The following is an 18,399-nucleotide window of genomic DNA, read 5'->3' as shown; positions in this document are numbered from 1 at the left end:
CCCGGCCTTCTTTTTCTTTAAAAAAAAATTTTATTGCCTTTTTCCACACGTTCTGAAGAGGATTTTTTTTTTAAGGGATAAAGAAAGGCAGTTCTTTCCAGTTCTAGATTTGATTGCTTTTGTTTCTAGGTTAAGGCATTATTTGTATTGATTTTTGTGTAAATTTTATATGGGAATTAGTCTAAATGGACTAGTTTTCTTCCTCGGAGGGAATTAAGGAGACACTGTGGCACCAATTTTGAGCTCTGTGGATGTACTGCCCACCATCAGCCCTAACGTATGCACACAATTGAGCTGACATCTGCCATCTCATTAACTAAGAGAAATCCCTAACCTTTGCTTGCTTAAGCCTTCACGGCATAGGACCTCAGCCTCTTGCAATTCGAGGAAACTTTGGCAGTAATTGTTCTAAGAACATGGAAAACAGCTGTGTTTTGTTCTTTCTTTTCTGTTCTCTACTAATTGGGGGTTAATGCTTAAGCTGAAAGATACATCGACTTGTTAAGGAAGTGTTTGCATGAGCAGTTAACTTGATGGGATTTCGTTGTGTTCATTTCTAGTCTCCCCAGTCCGCAAATTAACAGTGCTCTTGGCCCTTCAGGTGCCTTTCTCTAGCCTTTATTACTGTCCTGCTCTCTCGGCGTTTCTTGCACATCACTGTTGTGCTTTCTCCTCTTTGATTGTTGAAGGTAGTGGCAGCTGGATTCCTGGCAGGGGTTGGGTCATCTCTGGTTCCTTCTAGCTTAGGGAATCTGTTTCGGTGGCTCATAGAAGGATCTGTTGCCAATCAGCCGATGCCAGGTCTCCGGTGCTGGGGATGGTTACTAGGCAGGAGAAACACCAGTCAGAAAACCCTAGACTTTCAGAACTGTGCATCAGGTGTCCTGGCAACCTGGTGGGTAGGACTGTCAGGTGGAAAGTGGGCTCATGGGGTTCGCCCCTTTCTGTGGGCTTTGCACGTGATCTCAGCGGACCTTGCGTGTCTGCACGTCATTCTCATTTCCTGGTAAGCTGTGTTTTGTTTTGTTTTGTTAAATTTCTTCTCTACCTGAGGACCCTCGCCTTTTGTTATTAGCCCTGGCCCATATCTGTTTTTTTGTGACTGTGGCTACTGTCTTTTCACATTGTGTAAGGGGACCTGTCACAGTATGTAACATTGAACAAAATAGCAAGTCCCGGGGTGGCCATCAAGATTCGAACATTTTCTGTTCACAGCTGCTGCTGAAACTCATTCACCTCTTTTCATGATTTTTGGATAAAATTTATAGTAGGACTTCTTTCTTAAATAATTAGAACATTTTCTTATAGTGGTTGGTATGCCTATGTGGTAACTGTGGTAAGAAAATGGCTTTCTGGTAGTAAGTGAATCCTTTTCATTTATCCACTCAGCACTCAACAAACATATCAGTCCTACTATTTTCCTGGTTCTCGGTTCGATGCTAAGGATTCAGACAATATATCGTTTACATGCATTGCTCGTCTGGTGGGTTTAGCCAGCGCACATATATATATCAGCTCTTTTTTTCTTTTTGAGATGGAGTCTTGCTCTGTTGCCCAGGCTGGAGTGCGGTGGTACAATCTTGGCTCACTGCAGCCTCCGCCTCCCAGGTTCAAGTGATTCTCCTGCCTCAGCCTCCCAAGTAGCTGGGATTACAGGCATGTGTCACCATGCCTGGCTAAATTTTTTTTTTTTTTTTTTTTTTAGATGGAGTCACGCACTGTCGCCCAGGCTGAAGTGCAGTGGCGTGATCTCGGCTCACTGCAACCTCCGCCTCCTGGGTTCAAGCGATTCTCCTGTCTCAGCCTCCCAAGTAGCTGGAATTACAGGTGCCCGCCACCACGCCCGGCTAATGTTTTGTATTTTAGTAGAGATGGGGTTTCACCATATTGTCCAGGCTGGTCTCAAACTCCTGAGCTCAGGCAGCCCACCCGCCGCAGCCTCCCAAAGTACTAGGATTATAGGGATGAGCCACTGCACCCGGCCTTTTTTGTAGTTTTAATAGAGACGGGGTTGCATCATATTGTCCAGGCTGGTGTCGAACTCCTGAGCTCAGGCAGTCCACCCACTTCAGCCTCCCAAAGTAGTAGGATTATAGGGATGAGCCACTGTGCCCGGCCTTTTTTGTATTTTTAATAGAGACAGGGTTTCACCATGTTGGCCAGGCTGATGTTGAACTCCTGACCTCAAGTGATCTGCCCACCTCAGCTTCCCAAAGTGCTGGGATTACAGGGGTGAGCCACCTTGCCCGGCCATATCAGCTCTTCGTAAGTACCTTTATTCTTTGACTTTTAGTATAACTGACTGTAGCTCTCCTGCTTACCAGCCATATTATGCCAGGCAAGTTATCTAACCTCTCTGTGACCCAGTTGCCTTATCTATAACATAAGGAAAACTACTGAATCTATTTTAAAGAATTGTCAAGAGGATTAAATGAGGAAAACACTTAGAATAATGCCTGGCACTGGGTAAACACTCAGTAAATGTTAACTGTCATCATCATGTTATTGTTACAGAAGGAGTTGCAGTATTCTGGAAAAATCACTCAAACTCATTTAAATATATATATATATATATATATAAGTTTTTTTAGTTTTCCTATCGGATTATGAAATGAAATCTCGCTCTCTTGCCCAGGCTGGAGTGCAGTGGCACGATCTTGGCTCACTGCAAGCTCTGCCTCCCAGGTTCATGCCATTCTCCTGCCTCAGCCTCCTGAGTAGCTAGGACTACAGGTGCCCGCCACCACACCTGGCTAATTTTTTGTATTTTTAGTAGAGATGGGGTTTCGCCATGTTAGCCAGGATGGTCTCCATCTCCTGACCTCGTGATTCGCCCACCTTGGCCTCTCAAAGTGCTGGGATTACAGGCGTGAGCCACCACGCCCGGCCTAAATAGAATTTAATTTCCAGAAAGGAGTTTACTAATCCACCTCTCAAAACTCTACTATTGGCAGGGTGCAGTGGCTCATGGCTGTATTCCCAGCACTTTGGGAGGCCGAGGTGGGCAAAGGTCAGGAATTCAAGACCAGCCTGGCCAACATGGTGAAACCGCGTCCCTAATAACAATTTTAAAAACTCGCTTGGTGTGGTGGTGGGCATCTGTAGTCCCAGCTATTTGGGAGGCTGAGGTGGGAGGACTGCTTGAACCTGGGAGGCGGAGATTGCAGTGAGTCGAGATCATACCACTGCACTCCAGCCTGGGCAAAAGAACGAGACTCCATCTCAAACAAACAAACCAAACCCTGTTATCAGAATCATAGTTTGTGAGTAACAGCCTCCACCTTAACACACACTTGCTTTCTCAATATCAAAATGTTTTTGAGGCTGGGCACAGTGGTTCATGCCTGTAAGCCCAGCACTTTCAGAGGCTGAGGGGGGTGGATCACTTGAGGTCAGGAGTTCGAGACCAGCCTGACCAACATGGCAAAACCCTGTCTCTACTTTATGCAAAAATTAGCTGGATGTGGTAGCAGGCGCCTATCATCCCAGCTACTCTGGAGGCTGAGGCAGGAGGATTGCTTGAACCGGGGAGGCAGAGGTTGCGGTGAGCTGAGATTGCACCATTGCACTCCAGCCTGGGCGACGAGAGCGAAACTCCGTCTCAAAAAAAAAAAAAAAAAGTTTTTGAACAATATAAAGCCCTATAGACTGGTTACAGAAGAAGGGTAGCATTTGTTACAGATGTAGTCTATACATGTTGTTTTCCTTATAAATGACATGATTTGACTTTAGAAAAGTCATTACTCAAACGTGATTTAACATCTGTGATGGCCGAGGAGCTGTGCTCTGTACTAGGAATTTACATTGAACAAAAGCTCTTATGGAGCTAAATAGTCTGTTGGGAAAGACAGGTGCTAAACAATAGTAACAATAAAACGAGGTGTGTTCTGTCTTTGGGAAGGTACAGTGTCACCAAATCAGTTGTATGGGGCTTTATCTCCTATCTTTTCACTCAATGTGGGAATATTTAGAGCTGCCCACAGGCCTTCACTTGCTGGTGTACAGTTTCCTGGGGCCGTACACCAGGTAGTTTTGCTCATGTTTCATGCTCAGTGTGGTTCTGTGAGGGAGCCTGATCTGGACGCTTGCAGGCCAGGCTTTCCTTAGACCTCACATCAACTTGAAGGTAATTTGAGTCTGCCATCTGCTCTCCGCAAACTTTAACTTACAAAAAGCAGGCCTGTTTTACTAACCCAGAGGACATTTGCCATATGGCAAGTTAGGCAAGAGATGGTGGCGCTGGTTAAGGAGATTTGAAAAGGATTTTCTGATCAAAAGGAAACTAAGCAACCCCTTTTGGCCAAAAATAATAATTGACCTTGGTAATGGTTACCAGGGAAGGCATTTGGATTCAATTAGAATGCGTCATGAAGCATGGAGAGCTTCAGGGCTATCCTGTTTAAAATGTCTAAGCCAAATAAAATTTGGAAGTGGAGTTTGTTCAAATCCTCAAGGAAATTACCATTTGGATTTTTAGAAAGCCTTGAATATTACAATGGAATCATTAGGCCAGGATCTAAGAAAATTGGCTGGGTCTTTCAGATATCTGGCTGAAGACAGTAAAGATTATAATAAAAGTTGGAAATAAATGGATATTTGTGTTTTTGATGCTGAACATTTGGCAGGCCACCATCTAGGAATTGTTAAGTTATTGTGACATTAGGATGTTTGGGAATGGCTGGTGACTATTTCTCTAGATAGCATATATCTCTCTAGGTTTACGGTTTCAAACAGATATATTGAAATATATTTAGGTCACTCATGTAGCTACTGAAAGATACTTCTAATTTATAACATATACAACTTGGGTTTTTAGGCATTCTCATTTTATATGGAAAATGCTTTGAAGTTTAAACTTCTTAACCTTTTTTTTTTCTCCTTAGGAAAATAAAGCAACCAACACAGACCATTTAACCTCGGTACTCTACCTCCAGCTTGCTATTTGTTCAAGTTTGCAGAACTTGGAGAAAACAATTTTCTGCCTGCAGAAACTGATTTCTTTGCATCCTTTTAATCCTTGGAACTGGGGCAAATTGGCAGAGGCTTACCTGAATCTGGGGCCAGCTCTTTCAGCAGCACTTGCGTCATCTCAGAAACAGCACAGTTTCACCTCAAGTGACAAAACTATCAAATCCTTCTTTCCACACTCAGGAAAAGACTGTCTTTTGTGTTTTCCTGAAACCTTGCCTGAGAGCTCTTTATTTTCTGTGGAAGCGAGTAGCAGTAATAGCCAGAAAAATGAGAACGCTCTGACAAATATCCAAAACTGTATGGCAGAAAAGAGAGAAAGAGTGTTGATAGAGACTCAGCTGAAAGCATGTGCCTCTTTTATACGAACCAGGTAAGCTGAGAGTCACTTAAGCAATGCTTGGTAATCAGCTCAGAGTAAAGGCTTTATTTTCTAATTTTAAGCCTCAAAAAGTTCTAGGCTAGACATTTGGTATATATTTTTGAATTTTTCCTATGGTTGTGTTGAACGTTTGTCACTCTAGCATGTAATACTTGGAAACAAAACTACATTTGTTTAAGAATACAACCTATGTTGGCTGGTGTGGTAGCACATACCTGTAATCCCAGCATTTTGGGAGGCTGAGGCAGGTGGATCGTTTGAGCTCAGGAATTTGAGACCAGCCTGAGCAACATGGTGAAATCCCATTTCTACAAAAAATTTTTTTAAAAAGTTAACTATGCGGGCCGGGAGCAGTGGCTCACGCCTGTAATCCCAGCACTTTGGGAGGGTGAGGTGGGTGGATCACAAGGTCAGGAGATCGAGACCAGCCTGGCCAACGTGGTGAAACCCTGTCTCTACTAAAATACAAAAAATTAGCTGGGCGTGGTGGCACGTGCCTGTAGTCCCAGCTACTCAGGAGGCTGAGGCAGGGGAATCGCTGAACCCGGGAGGCGGAGGTTGCAGTGAGCTGAGATCGCACCACTGCACTCTAGCCTGGCGACAGGACAAGACTCCGTCTCAAAAAAAAAAAAAAAAAAAAGAGTTAACCAGGCATGGTGGTGCGTGCCTGTAGTCCCAGTTACTCAGGAGGCTGAGATGGAATGATTGCTTGAGCCTGGGAGGCCAAGGCTGCAGTGAGCTGAGATCACACCACAGCACTCCAGCCTGGGCAACAGAATGAGACTCTGTCTCAGAAACAAAAAGGAATATAACCTGTGTCATTGCCCAAGATGGAATGTTAAGATTAGAAAACATTAAAAAATTAGGAAAATAAAAATGTATAAAACACTGAAAAAGGGAGAGGAGATAATTTTCAAGAAGGAATTTTCTGTTCATATATTCCACAGAAATCTACTAAAGAAGAAAATCAGTTCTTGTGTTTGAATTGCTGATAATGGGAGTAGATGATGCTTAATTCATTCTACAGAGAATTCCCATGATTTGTGCCTAGGGATACCAAGCACTTTTTATCCTTAAAGTATAAGAGTTTGAGGGAAGGGTAGGGAGAATACACTTGACCAGTTCTATAAATGATGAGAGAAGAAGCAGACTCTCATGTTTCAAATGGTACCAAAGAATGTACAGATTTTTTAACTCAGGAGGATTCAAGAAATATTAACACTGAGGCTTAGTGAGAAGTGGTATCTATTTGGCAAATTTTATTTTATTATTATTATTATTTTGAGACAGAGTTTTGCTCTTATTGCCCAGGCTGGAGTGCAGTGGTGTGATCTCCGCTCACTGCAACCACTATCTCCAGATTCAAGCAACTCTCCTGCCTCAGCCTCCTGAGTAGCTGGGATTACAGCTGTGTACCACCACACCTGGCTAATTTTTGTATTTTTAGTAGAGACGGGGTTTCACCATGTTGGCCAGGCTGGTCTCAAACTCCTGACCTCAGGTGATCCACCTGCCTTGGCTTCCCAAAGTGCTGGGATTACAGGAGTGAGCCACCGTGCCCAGCCCTATTTGGCAAATTTTAAAATGTTTTCAGTGGATGCTTGTTTAGATTGACCGTGTCACTAATTCAGAGGCACATTGAATGACAACCGTGTGCCAGACATGTGCTTGGTGCTAGGATCACAAAGATCATTTAAAAAGCAGTCCCTTATGCCACTCACTCACTTAGGGAAATGGTATGTCTAGCTAGTAACTGCCGGCACAAGTGCTAAATAGTATATCAGTGCTGTGAGCAGAATTCTGGGGGGACCAATGTCAGGGAGCTGTTGATGTGGCCAAAAGAAGGAAGCCTTAACAGAGGGGTTGATGCCTCTGCTGAATGGTCCCGGTAGGAACCCTTGTCAGTTGACCGCTGAGTGCTAGATGCTTTGTATACATTATTTCATTTTAATCCTCATGACTCTGGGATACCTATTGGGATCCCACTAGATGGACCAGGAAACTATTAAAATCATTCCCAAAGTGGTGCAGCTGTGAAATGCAGGGCCAGGATTTGGAGCTGATCTCTGATTCCAGACCCTGTATGCTTCCAGCTTATCTTGCTCACTCCACGTTAATATTCCCCATGTGGGAAGAGGCATGCTAGGTAAAAAGAAAGAAAGCACCGCCCAGAGGGGCAGAGGATCTGTTCTAGAACAGTGTTGTCACATTGTCTGGTGGTAAGAACAGCATTGGTGGTAAGGGCTCGAGGTAGGCTGTGGCCAGAGTGCCAGGGTGGCAGAGGAAGTAGGAAGTAGGACTTTGGCGTCAGAAGTGGTTTTGAAGAACTTAGTAAATTGCTGATGCTAAGTAGATGAGCCTGGACTCTTACCAGCAGTCTGACCTTGCACACATTCCTTAAACTCTGCTCTCTAGTTGCTTAATCTTAACAGATGGAGAAATGGGGAAAATGCCTGCTTCCTGAGGTTGTAGAATTAAAGACTTATTGTCCTGCATGGTATATAGTAGGCGCTTGGTAAATGTTAGATTAGTACTTTTATGTTTGTTGTTTTTATGGTTAGCATAAGACGTTCGATATCACAAGGGTTTGGTCCTTGTGCCGAAGGCCTGAAGAGTATTTGCAGGTTTTAAATACAGGAGCATGTGATAAGACCTGTGTGTGTGTGTTTTGGTCTGGGTTTTTTTTTTTTTTTTTTTTTGAGATGGAGTTTCACTCTCGCACTCTTGTTGCCTAGGCGGGAGTGCAATGGCGCGATCTCGGCTCACCGCAACCCTCTTGGGTTCAAGCAATTCTCCTGTCTCAGCCTCCCGAGTAGCTGGGATTATAGGCATGCGCCACCACTCCGGGCTAATTTTGCGTTTTTAGTAGAGATGCGATTTCTCCATGTTGGTCAGGCTGGTCTCGAACTCCTGACTTCAGGTGATCGGCCAGCCTCGGCCTCCCAAAGTGCTGGGATTACAGGCGTGAGCCACCGCGCCCAGCCAAAACCTGTGATTTAGAGAGGTCTGGTGACTGCGATGCTGGATTAGAAGGAGGAGCTAAGGACTAGAGGTTGTGGACTAATTAGTGGAAGATGATGAGGGCCTGACCTGGGCTGGTGCAGTGGTAATAAAAAAAAGAAATGGATGTCACTGCACGATAGAATAGAGAGGACCTGGTGACCAGCAGAGTGTGTGGGAAGGTCGAGGGTGAGGAGAACGGAAGAGTCTCTGCAGAGGCTCTTGGGGATGCACAGGTGGATGACGGTGCCTTTCGCTGAGATAGGACACCTGGGAGGATGAGCAGAGCCGATTTGGGGTGGAAAGCAATGATTTTAGGCTTGAAGTACTGAGACGCGGGTGCCTGGAGGATATGCAGAGGGCGGAAAGCAAGTTACATCAAAGGGATCACAAAGGTGAATGCTTCCCGAGGCCAGGTAGGTGATGTCAACAGGTCAGACTGAAGCAGACAGATGATCGTTTTACCTGTGAGTCAGGTCAGGCTCCTTTCTGAAATGCCCCGGTGGCGTTACATCAATTCCACATTTCTTTTCATGGCCTGCAAGGTCTGATTTGAATTGGCCCTGCCTTTTTTTCCCACCTCATTTACTACACATTTTTCTCTCTGACTGTGTTCCAGCCACAGTGATCTTAATGCTTTTCAAGCATATCAAGTTTGTTCAGAGCCCCCTTCTCCCTGGCCAAGCCCTCGCCCCCAGATGTTCTCCCACTGGTTCCTCATCAGGTAGCTCGTAGCTTGCCTGGTATCTCAAGGAAGCCTTCCTGCCTATACCGCCGCATCTGAAGAGGACACTGTGTCCACCCTGTCTTGGGTTTTTTTCATAGCACTTGTCACTACCTGAAATACTTATGTGCTGTCTCCCTCCTTCCATTCCATGAGGCCACAAATGTGTTTTGCTCATCAGTATCTCTCAATGCCTAGTGTAGTGTCGGGCACGTTCCACAGCATGGAGAGCCGAGTGCTTCTCGGCATTGCAGTAGGTACCAGTGAGAAAAAAGGGGAAAATCTGCATATTGAGTAATTATTTAAAAAAAAAAAAAAAAAGAAGGAGCCAAATGAGGAAGAGAGGAGGAAGTTAAATGAGAGAGGTGACCAGCTATGATCATGACGGGGAAGTCAGTGGTAAGGTATCGCAGAGTGGTTGTCAGAGGGTCATCAAAGATTTGGCCCTGCTTGGGGTAATTGAAGTGCGCTAGCGAATCTAATTAGTCCTTTTGGTCAAGTTGCTGTGGGGTCAGCGAGATGGAAGGGTCACAGAACACTGACTTCAAAGGAGCAAATCCGGAGGGCCTGTGTGAGAGGAGTCTGATTGGGAGGCTCATTCCTTTCACTCCAAATTACTTATCCTTTCAATCCCTTGACTTCCACAGGAAGCTCTTTTGAGGCCAGAAGCTCTTTTCAGGTGTCGCTCTCTGAAGATTTCTTTGAGCAGTTTTTTAGAAAAGATGAATCTCCAATGTGAAGTTGGGCAATTGATTCCAAGTCGGAAACTTTAGGGATTGAAATGATAGTTCTAGTGAGGGTGGGTACCTGCTTTTTAACCTGGTGGGACTCGCAGCCGACTCAATACCTGGGCTGTCTGAACATTTCCTCGCGGCTTTCCTTTATCTGGAAGCGTTGAGACTTTTCACCATGCATTGAGACTTTTCGGTTTTTCAGGCTTCTGCTTCAGTTTACCCAATCTCAGCAAACATCGTTTGCTTTGGAGAGGAACTTAAGGACTCAGCAGGAAATTGAAGATAAAATGAAAGGGTTCAGCTTCAAAGAAGACACTTTGCTGTTGATAGCTGAGGTGAGTGTATCCCTCGGGTTTATGTGAAATGAGACATCATAGGTATTTTCCCTGGCTCTGATAGCATTTTTTAAAAAGCAGGGCCAAATTTCATCTACTGAAGGACTTGTCTCCCTCCTCTGTGTGCCTTTTGATCACTCAGCAGTCACCAAGGTGGCCTCTTGATCGGCATTCCCCTGCAGCGTGCGGGACCGCAGGGACTGTGTTTCATGTACTTGTCAGTGCTTGTTAGCACCTGCCTGCCTGAACATCATCAATGCCCAATAATTGTTTGTTTCAGTGCTGAATAAATGAATGAATGAATGCTTACATTTGTGTAGCAGTTCTATTTTTTTTCCTCCATTCATCATAACAGCTTGTGAAGATGAATAGAGCTAGAATTGAGGCTCAGAGAGCTTGTGACTTGCCTGTGGTCAGATTTTCAGTGGGAGAGCTGGTCTGGAGCTTGTGTTTGCCAGCTGCAAGTCCATTTTATTCCTGCTCTACCCTGTTACTACTTTGATGGTTGCATAGAAATTCAAAGGTATTTTTTTTAAAACTAACATTTAAACCTTCATTGACCTTTTTTTTTTTTTTTTTTTTTAAGACAGAGTCTTGCTCTGTTGCCCAGGCTGGAGTGCAGTGGCACGATCTTGGCTCACTGCAACCTCTACCTCTTGGGTTCAAGCGATTCTCATGTCTCAGCCTCCCGAGTAGCTGGGATCACAGGCGTGCACCACCACGCCCTGCTAATTTTTGTATTTTTAGTAGAGACAGGGGTCACCATGTTGGCCAGTCTGTCTTGAACTCCTAACTTCAAGCAGTCTACCCACCTTGGCCTCCCAAAGTGCTGGGATTACAGGCCTGGGCCACCGTGCCCGATCTCTTACTTTTACTTCTGAGAGGCTACGCTAGTTTGTTTTTCTCCTGTGTTTCTTAACGTTCCTCTGCCTCTTGGGACCCAGCTGGTTTCTTCTGTAGCGTAAGTAATGGCATGCTAAAGATTCCCTTGGCCTCTCTGTTTTCTACTTTTCTCTCACAGAAATCATCACCACACCCCTAGGTTCCATTGTCACCTCTGGGCTGATTACTCTCCAGTCTTTATCTCTAGTCTTATCTCTGGGACATGTGTCTCACATCAGATTAATTGCCTACTAGGTGGTTAACCTGGGATAATTATTGATTACTCTTCTGTCACTTCAAGTACAAAATGTCTAAAAGGGAGCTACTCATCAGAACACTTCCTGTAATCCCAGCACTTTGGGAGGCCAAGGTGGGTGGATCACTTGCGGTCAAGAGCTCAAGACCAGCCTGACCAACATGGTGAAACCCCATCTCTACTAAAAATACAAAAGACTAGCCGATCGAGGTGGCAGGCACCTGTAATCCCAGCTACTCGGGAGGCTGAGGCAGGAGAATCGCTTGAACCCAGGAGGCGGAGGTTACAGTGAGCCAAGATTGTGTCACTGCACTACAGCCTGGGCAACAGAGGGAGACTCTGTCTCAAAAAACAAAACCCCAGAAAACACTTCTGGTCAGTCTTTTAGTTCTCCCAAGTTCCACATCCTCCAGGAAGCTTTTCCGGAATACTCTGCTCTGTGGTCATTTATCCTTCCTCTGAGCTCAGATAGTGATTGCTTGAATAGATAGCTCTTTGGGCCCTAAAAAGACATAAGAATGTGTCTTATGTTTTCAACTGGATATTAGGTTCCTTGTAAGTAATAGTATGTTTTGAGCATCTTTGTATTCTTCACCATGCTCAATAAATCTGTTGGTTGGGTGGAAGAGTAGTTTCCTGTGTAGACAATGCATGTGATATACCAGTGGAGCTTTTTAAAAAGATGGAAAATGTCTGGGCCCTTGTCAGGATTGTAATTAGGATTATAATGTACATTTTGTTTTGTGCTTTTAATTTTTTAAAAGGTCTCATTCTGTTACTCAGGCTGGGCTGCAGTGCATAATCTTAGCTCACTGCAGCCTGAAATTCCTGGGCTCAAGTGGTCCTTTCACCTCAGCCTCCCAAGTTCGTAGGATTACAGGCACGCACCACCATGTCCAGCTAATTTAAAATTTTTTGTAGAGGCAGGGTCTCGCTATGTTGCCCAGTCTGGTCCCAAACTCCTGGCCTCAAATTATCGTCCCACCTTGGCCTCCCTAAGTGCTAGGATTACAGGCGTGAGCCACCATGCCTGGCCTTTATTTTGTGCTTTTAATTTTAGTTGACTTGTGATAACATAACCCTGTATCTTTAAATATTCTTTGATCACATGCTTTTTTTTTTCCTGTTTATAATTCTTTTATTTGAATTAGGATCCAAATAAGGTCTAAATACTATATGTGGTCCTTTTGTTTCATGTCTTTTTTATTCTATAACAGCTGCTCTTCTCCCTCTTTCTTTTTTACTCTGATAAAATACATAACTTAGGCCGGGTGCGGTGGCTCATGCTTGTAATCCCAGCACTTTGGGAGGCCGAGGTGGGCGGATCACGAGGTCAGGAGATCGAGACCACGGTGAAACCCCGTCTCCACTAAAAAAAAAATACAAAAAATTAGCCGGGCGTGGTGGCGGGCGCTTGTAGTCCCAGCTACTCGGAAAGGCTGAGGTAGGAGAATGGCATGAACCCGGGAGGCGGAGCTTGCAGTGAGCTGAGATTGCGCCACTGCACTCCAGCCTGGGCGACAGAGTGAGACTCCGTCTCAAAAAAAAAAAAAAAGAAATACGTAACTTAAATTTGCCATCTTAATCATTGTTAAATGTACAATTCAATGGTATTAAGTACGTATACAGTGTTGTGCCACCATGACCACTATTTCCAAAATTTTTTCATCACCCCAAACAGAAACTCTACCCATTAAGCAATAACTCCCTATTCCCTTCTCTCTCTACCCGCTAGAACCTCTAATGTACTATTTTTCTCTATGAATTTATCTATTCTAGATATTTCAAATAAGTGGAATCATACCATATGTGTCCTTTTGTGTCTGCTTTATTTCACTTAGCATAATGTTTTCAAGGTTTATCCATACTTAGCATTTATCAAAACTTCATACCTTCTTATGGCTGAATAATATTCACATATATGTACATATCTCATTTTGTTTATCCACTCGTCTGTTGATGGATACTTGAGTTGTTTCTACCTTTTGGATATTATGAATAATACTGCTGTGAACATTAGCATATAAGTATGTTTGAGTCTCTGGGTTTTTTTTGTTTTGTTTTGTTTTCTTTGAGACGGAGGCTTGCTCTGTCACCCAGGCAGTTGTACAGTGGCACTATCTTGGCTCACTGCAGCCTCCGCCTTCCAGGTTCAAGCAATTCTCCTGTCTCAGCCTCCCAAGTAGCTGGGACTACAGGCATGTGCCACCATGCCCAGCTAATTTTTATATTTTTAGTAGAGACAGGCTTTCACCATATTGGCCAGGCTGGTTTCGAACTCCTGATCTCAAGTGATCTGCCTGTCTTGGCCTCCCAAAGTGCTAGGATTACAGGCGTGAGCCACTGCACCTGGCTAAGTCTCTGTTTTTAATTCTTTTGGGTATATACCTAGGAGTAGAATTACTGAGTCATATATTAGCTCTGTTTAACTTTTTTTAGGAACTACCAAACTGTACATTTTATTTTCTATTTTGTGATATTTACCTAACATTATGACACCGGCATGACCCTATATCCTAAATATTATTTGAGTACATAAATTTTAATGACTGGATAGTAGTCAATTGTTGGACAAACTATAAGTTACTTACTTCCCTGTGTTGAACATTTAACAAATACTCAGTACCTATTTTAATAAATCCTTGCAAGAAAATCAATATGTGCCTTTGTACCTTTTGGAACAGATTATTAGAAATTAAAGCACATTTCCAAATAGTCATTTAGAAAGGTTAATTCAATTTATATATCCTCTAGCAATATGTGAAAGCATTGTTTTTTCTACCCTGAGCCTGACAATTAGATTGAACCATGTGAAATCAATCATTTTGACCTCTCTTTTATGTAATTTAACTTAATAATATTACTTTAAAAATTGGTAGCTTGATAGATAAAAATGTAATATTTTTAGCATTAATGTTTATTTCTTTACCATTAAGATGAACAATTTTTTCATATGTTTATTGGCCATTTGTATCATGTCAAATGCCTGGTCTTGCTTTTGCTTCATTATTCTTTCTGTTTTTGTAGCAATTTTAAGAGTTCTCTCTATATTAGACTTAAGTATCTTTCTATAGTTACTATATTTTCTGAAGTTTATGATTTTTTTTTGGCATATGGAAGTTTAAAATGTTTATGTGGCTGAATGTTTTGGCAGATTTTTTGACACCTGTAAATATTGTGCCTGTCTGTCCCTCTTTTGGGAATAGTGTGTTGTTTGGGTCTTACTATTATTCATTTATCTTTTTTTAAGAAAGGCATCTTTGGTGTTTTATCCCAGATTTAAAAATACTACATTTCACTGAATCCAGGAAATCATCAGTTTTAAGACATATCATTTGATGTGTCACTAAAAGAAAAATAAGATGCCTGCCGGGTGTGGTGGTTCATGCCTGTAATCCCAGCACTTTGGGAGGCCGAAGCAGGTGGATCACGAGGTCAGATCAAGACCATCCTGGGTAACACGGTGAAACCCCATCTCTACTAAAAATACAAAAATTAGCCAGGCCTGGTGGCGCATGCCTGTAATCCCAGCTACTTGGGAGGCTGAGGCAGGAGAATAGCTTCAATCCAGCAGGCAGAGCTTGCAGTGAGCCAAGATTGCACCACTGCACTCCAGCCTGGGTGACAGAGTGAGACTCTGTCTCAAAAAATAAAAATAAAAAAAATAAGATGCCATTTACACTATCACACAGAGCCTCACTCCAGTGGTTGTCAAATACATTTTTTTAAATTTTTTTTGGAGGCAGGATCTCACTGTATCTCCCAGGCTGAAGTACAGTGGCACAGTCATAGCTCACTGCAGCCTCCAACTCCTGGGCTCACGGCATCTTCCCACCTCCGCCTCCCAAGTAGTTGCTGGGACTATAGTTGAGTGCTGCCGCACCTGGCTGATTTTTTAAAAATTTTTTGGCCGGTCACAGTGGTTTGTTCACATCTGTAATCCCAGCACTTTGGGAGGCAAAGGCGGGTGGATCAGTTGAGGTCAGGAGCTCAAGACCAGGCTGGCCAACATGATGAAACCCTGTTTCTACTAAAAATACAAAAATTAGCTGGGCATGGTGGCACTTGCCTGTAGTCCCAGCTACTTTGGAGGCTGAGATGGGAGAATTGCTTGAACCCAGGAGACAGAGATCACAGTGAGCCAAGATTGCACCACTGCACTCCAGCCTGGGTGACAGAGCGAGACTCTGACTCAAAAAAATGATAATAATAATAATAATTTTTTTTGTAGGGACGGGGATCTTGCCCTGTTGCCCTGGCTGTTCTCTAACTCCTGGCCTTAAGCGACCATCCTGCCTTGGCCTTCCAAAGTGTTGGGGTTACAGGTGTGAACTACCACACCTGGCTCAGATACATCTTGATTTTAGAGATGTTAAAATACAAAAACAAAAAAGTATCTTAGAACGGGTGAAATACCAGGCTTTAGTAAATACTGACTGTTGCCTAGTGAAGCTTGGTTCTCATTGGCAATTTCCTCAAACAATATGTAATCTTTGAAGATTTAAACCCAGTCCTCAAAACCATTATTTGAGCCTGCTTCGAATTCATTATAATTTGAGTTCTCATGAACACATTCAATATCCGGGTTTGCAGGAACCCTGGAGATTATCTAATGCAAATCTATGTGGAACTTAAATTCCCTCTACAACATCCCTGCTCCATGGCTACATAAGCTTTCATGCCAGATGGTATGAAATGTTTTGGAACTTAATTTTAGTTCATTGTCATTACCCAAGGTCAGTCTGCTTACTTAGTGGGTTCAGGTACAAACTTTCTACAACCTAACTTTGTGATGTCTTCTCAAAGAAACTAACCCAGAATCTTGGGACATGACCCTGTGTTCATTTGGGCCTGATTCTGACCATTAGGGAGCAGTATTGTACCTTCATTGGTAATGGGCTCCTTAAATCCCCAAGACTGCTTTGGTTATAGAGGGATTAGAGTCCTTTTGGGTCAGGAAAAGGTGGGCCCAGCTACATGCTACAGTTGCATTCTCACCAACAGAATATGCTCTTTGAGACAAAAAGGGCAACTCAGTACTCCTGGTAAGCCAAATAGTACTGCTGCCACAGCAGCACTGAAGTGATTCTTTCACTTGGGGAGAATGAGGGTAGAAATATGGGATATTTTACTTGTCCTTGGATAACTACTTCTGAGATCGCAGGAGATCGGGCGCGTTCAGGGTGGTATGGCCATAGACGGATAACTACTTCTGAACAAACATCTTTTCAATGTGTTGGGAATGTCCCCTGGCTACTCAAGTATTTTCTGCCTTTGAATGAAAGCCTTCACAGTTGATAACTAGCATTCCATGTCTGCTGCCTCTTTTATTGGGACAGTTTTTTTTTTTTTTTCCCTCCTGGTTACAGGTTATGGGAGAAGATATCCCAGAAAAAGTAAAAGATGAAGTTCACCCAGAGGTGAAGTATGTTGGCTCTGTAGCCCTGACTGCCTTGGTGACTGCATCCTCAGAAGAATTTGAAGACAAGTGGTTCAGAAAGATCAAAGACCATTTCTGTCCCTTTGAAAATCAGTTCCATACAGAGATACAAATCTTGGCTTAGTGGGTTATAAAAAACAAAACCACAAATATCTTGTACTGTATTAATTGTCCTTGTTTACTTCAGACAGGATCCATTGCTAATCATGGAGTATAAATGATTATTTATGTTTTATAAAACTGGCTTCTGTCTCAAATGATTGCTACTGCATTCAGTTTATGTTTTGTTTTCTTTCTGGATTTTTCCTGTCCCTTTATAAGTACTGTATCTTAGGCCTACTACCCCTTTAGAAGATAATCTGTTGGGGAAGTATATCAAGGAGGCTTTTAGATTTGTGGTCTTTTAAAAACTGTTACTATATTATAGCCAGCAGCATAAGAATCCACACTGTTTAGGTAAATTCATTGGGAATGACCAAGAATGTTGAGATGTGAAACTAAGCTATTTCTAAGAAGGGTGTGCCAAGCACTGTGAAGGGTCTGAGATCTTACCCTACTTGTAAGCTAACAGGTTAGCCTCTCCCACTTTTCATGGATGCTGGCAGAAAGGAGACTCCTGGGTCAGAGACAAAGGATTTTATGACCCATGGCCCAGCAAGCAGTATAAACTTCAGTGTATTTGCATCAGTTTCTCTTGCCTCCAAGTCCCAAGGGCACATAATGGTCACAGAAGGAATGCCTACGTTCACATACAATGAATGTGCATTACCATGTCTCGTGGTGCACACGACTGATTGCCTTACAGGAGAGGAGTGCTGAGTTTGGGAAACTCTAGTCTTTGATAATGGGCAGTGAGCATGCTTGCCCTTTGCTCCAGAGGTAGACGCTGTCTCCTTTTTAAGGCTGTTCACCCTGCAGACATCTTGGAGAAGATAGACTGGAACAAAGAACACCGAGTGCCTCTCTCACAAGATGCACAGAAACACGAGAGAGCTGTGGAGCTTTGTCTGCCAGGTCGATCATCCTGTCCTTTTTCAGCCACATGAATTTTAATCACAGCCTGTAACATCATAAATACAAAGGGCCATTACCTTACTCAGTGAATTAGCTGGGATGGAAGAGCTCCCTGATGAGGAATTTAATAATAAATCAAAAACTTCAGCAAATGTTGTCCTGCACAGCTTTTTCTTTTTCTTCCTTTTTTTTTTTTTTTTGAGACAGAGTCTTGCTCTTGCACAGGCTGGAGTGCAGTGGTGTGATCTCGGCTCGCTGCAACCTCTGCCTCCCGGGTTCAAGTGATCCTCCTACCTCACCCTCCTGAGTAGCTGGGATTAGAGGCATGCACCAACATGCCTGGCTAATTTTTGTATTTTTGTCCTGCATAGCTTTTATTTGATCTCTCTCAGCAGAGGAAGAGAATGCCAGCCATGGGCTAAAAGGTGCAGTCATCAGGGTTTCCCTTCCACACTCTCCTGTCTCACTCGCCCTTTCTAGTACTCTCCTCAAAACAGGCAAAGAACTGCTCTTATATTTTGAACAACTCTTTTTTTTTTTTTTCTTTTTGAGATGGAGTCTCACTCTGTTGCCCATGCTGGAGTGCAGTGGCACGATTGCGGCTCACTGCTGCAACCTCTGCCTCCCAGGTTCAAGCAATTCTCCTGCCTCAGCCTCCCAAGTA

At 43.4% G+C, this 18,399-nt stretch overlaps 1 protein-coding gene across 5 annotated transcripts in view; it reads left to right on the top strand.

Moving 5' to 3' along the window:
* The window catches only part of CUNH8orf76 (chromosome unknown C8orf76 homolog), a 24,026-nt gene extending 6,103 nt beyond the window's left edge, over nucleotides 1-17,923 (top strand). Inside the window, exons 4-6 of one of the 5 annotated variants that reach the window (XM_032760372.2) lie at nucleotides 4,884-5,341; nucleotides 10,011-10,143; nucleotides 16,651-17,923. In XM_032760372.2, the coding sequence (XP_032616263.1) occupies nucleotides 4,884-5,341; nucleotides 10,011-10,143; nucleotides 16,651-16,845 (786 nt within the window). In that variant the 3' untranslated portion in view covers nucleotides 16,846-17,923. Of the gene's footprint in view, nucleotides 1-4,883; nucleotides 5,342-10,010; nucleotides 10,144-10,221; nucleotides 10,442-16,650 lie in introns of those variants that run through there. The other 4 variants (XM_058444424.1, XM_058444423.1, XM_058444425.1 and 1 more) reach the window with 4 other exon arrangements.
* Nucleotides 17,924-18,399: the final 476 nt, after the last annotated feature.

The sequence above is a fragment of the Hylobates moloch genome, unplaced genomic scaffold (assembly GCF_009828535.3).
Source record: "Hylobates moloch isolate HMO894 unplaced genomic scaffold, HMol_V3 SCAFFOLD_9, whole genome shotgun sequence".
Taxonomy (NCBI): domain Eukaryota; kingdom Metazoa; phylum Chordata; class Mammalia; order Primates; family Hylobatidae; genus Hylobates; species Hylobates moloch.
Note: the sequence above shows the minus strand (reverse complement) of the source record. Positions and strands in the feature narration are given on the sequence as shown.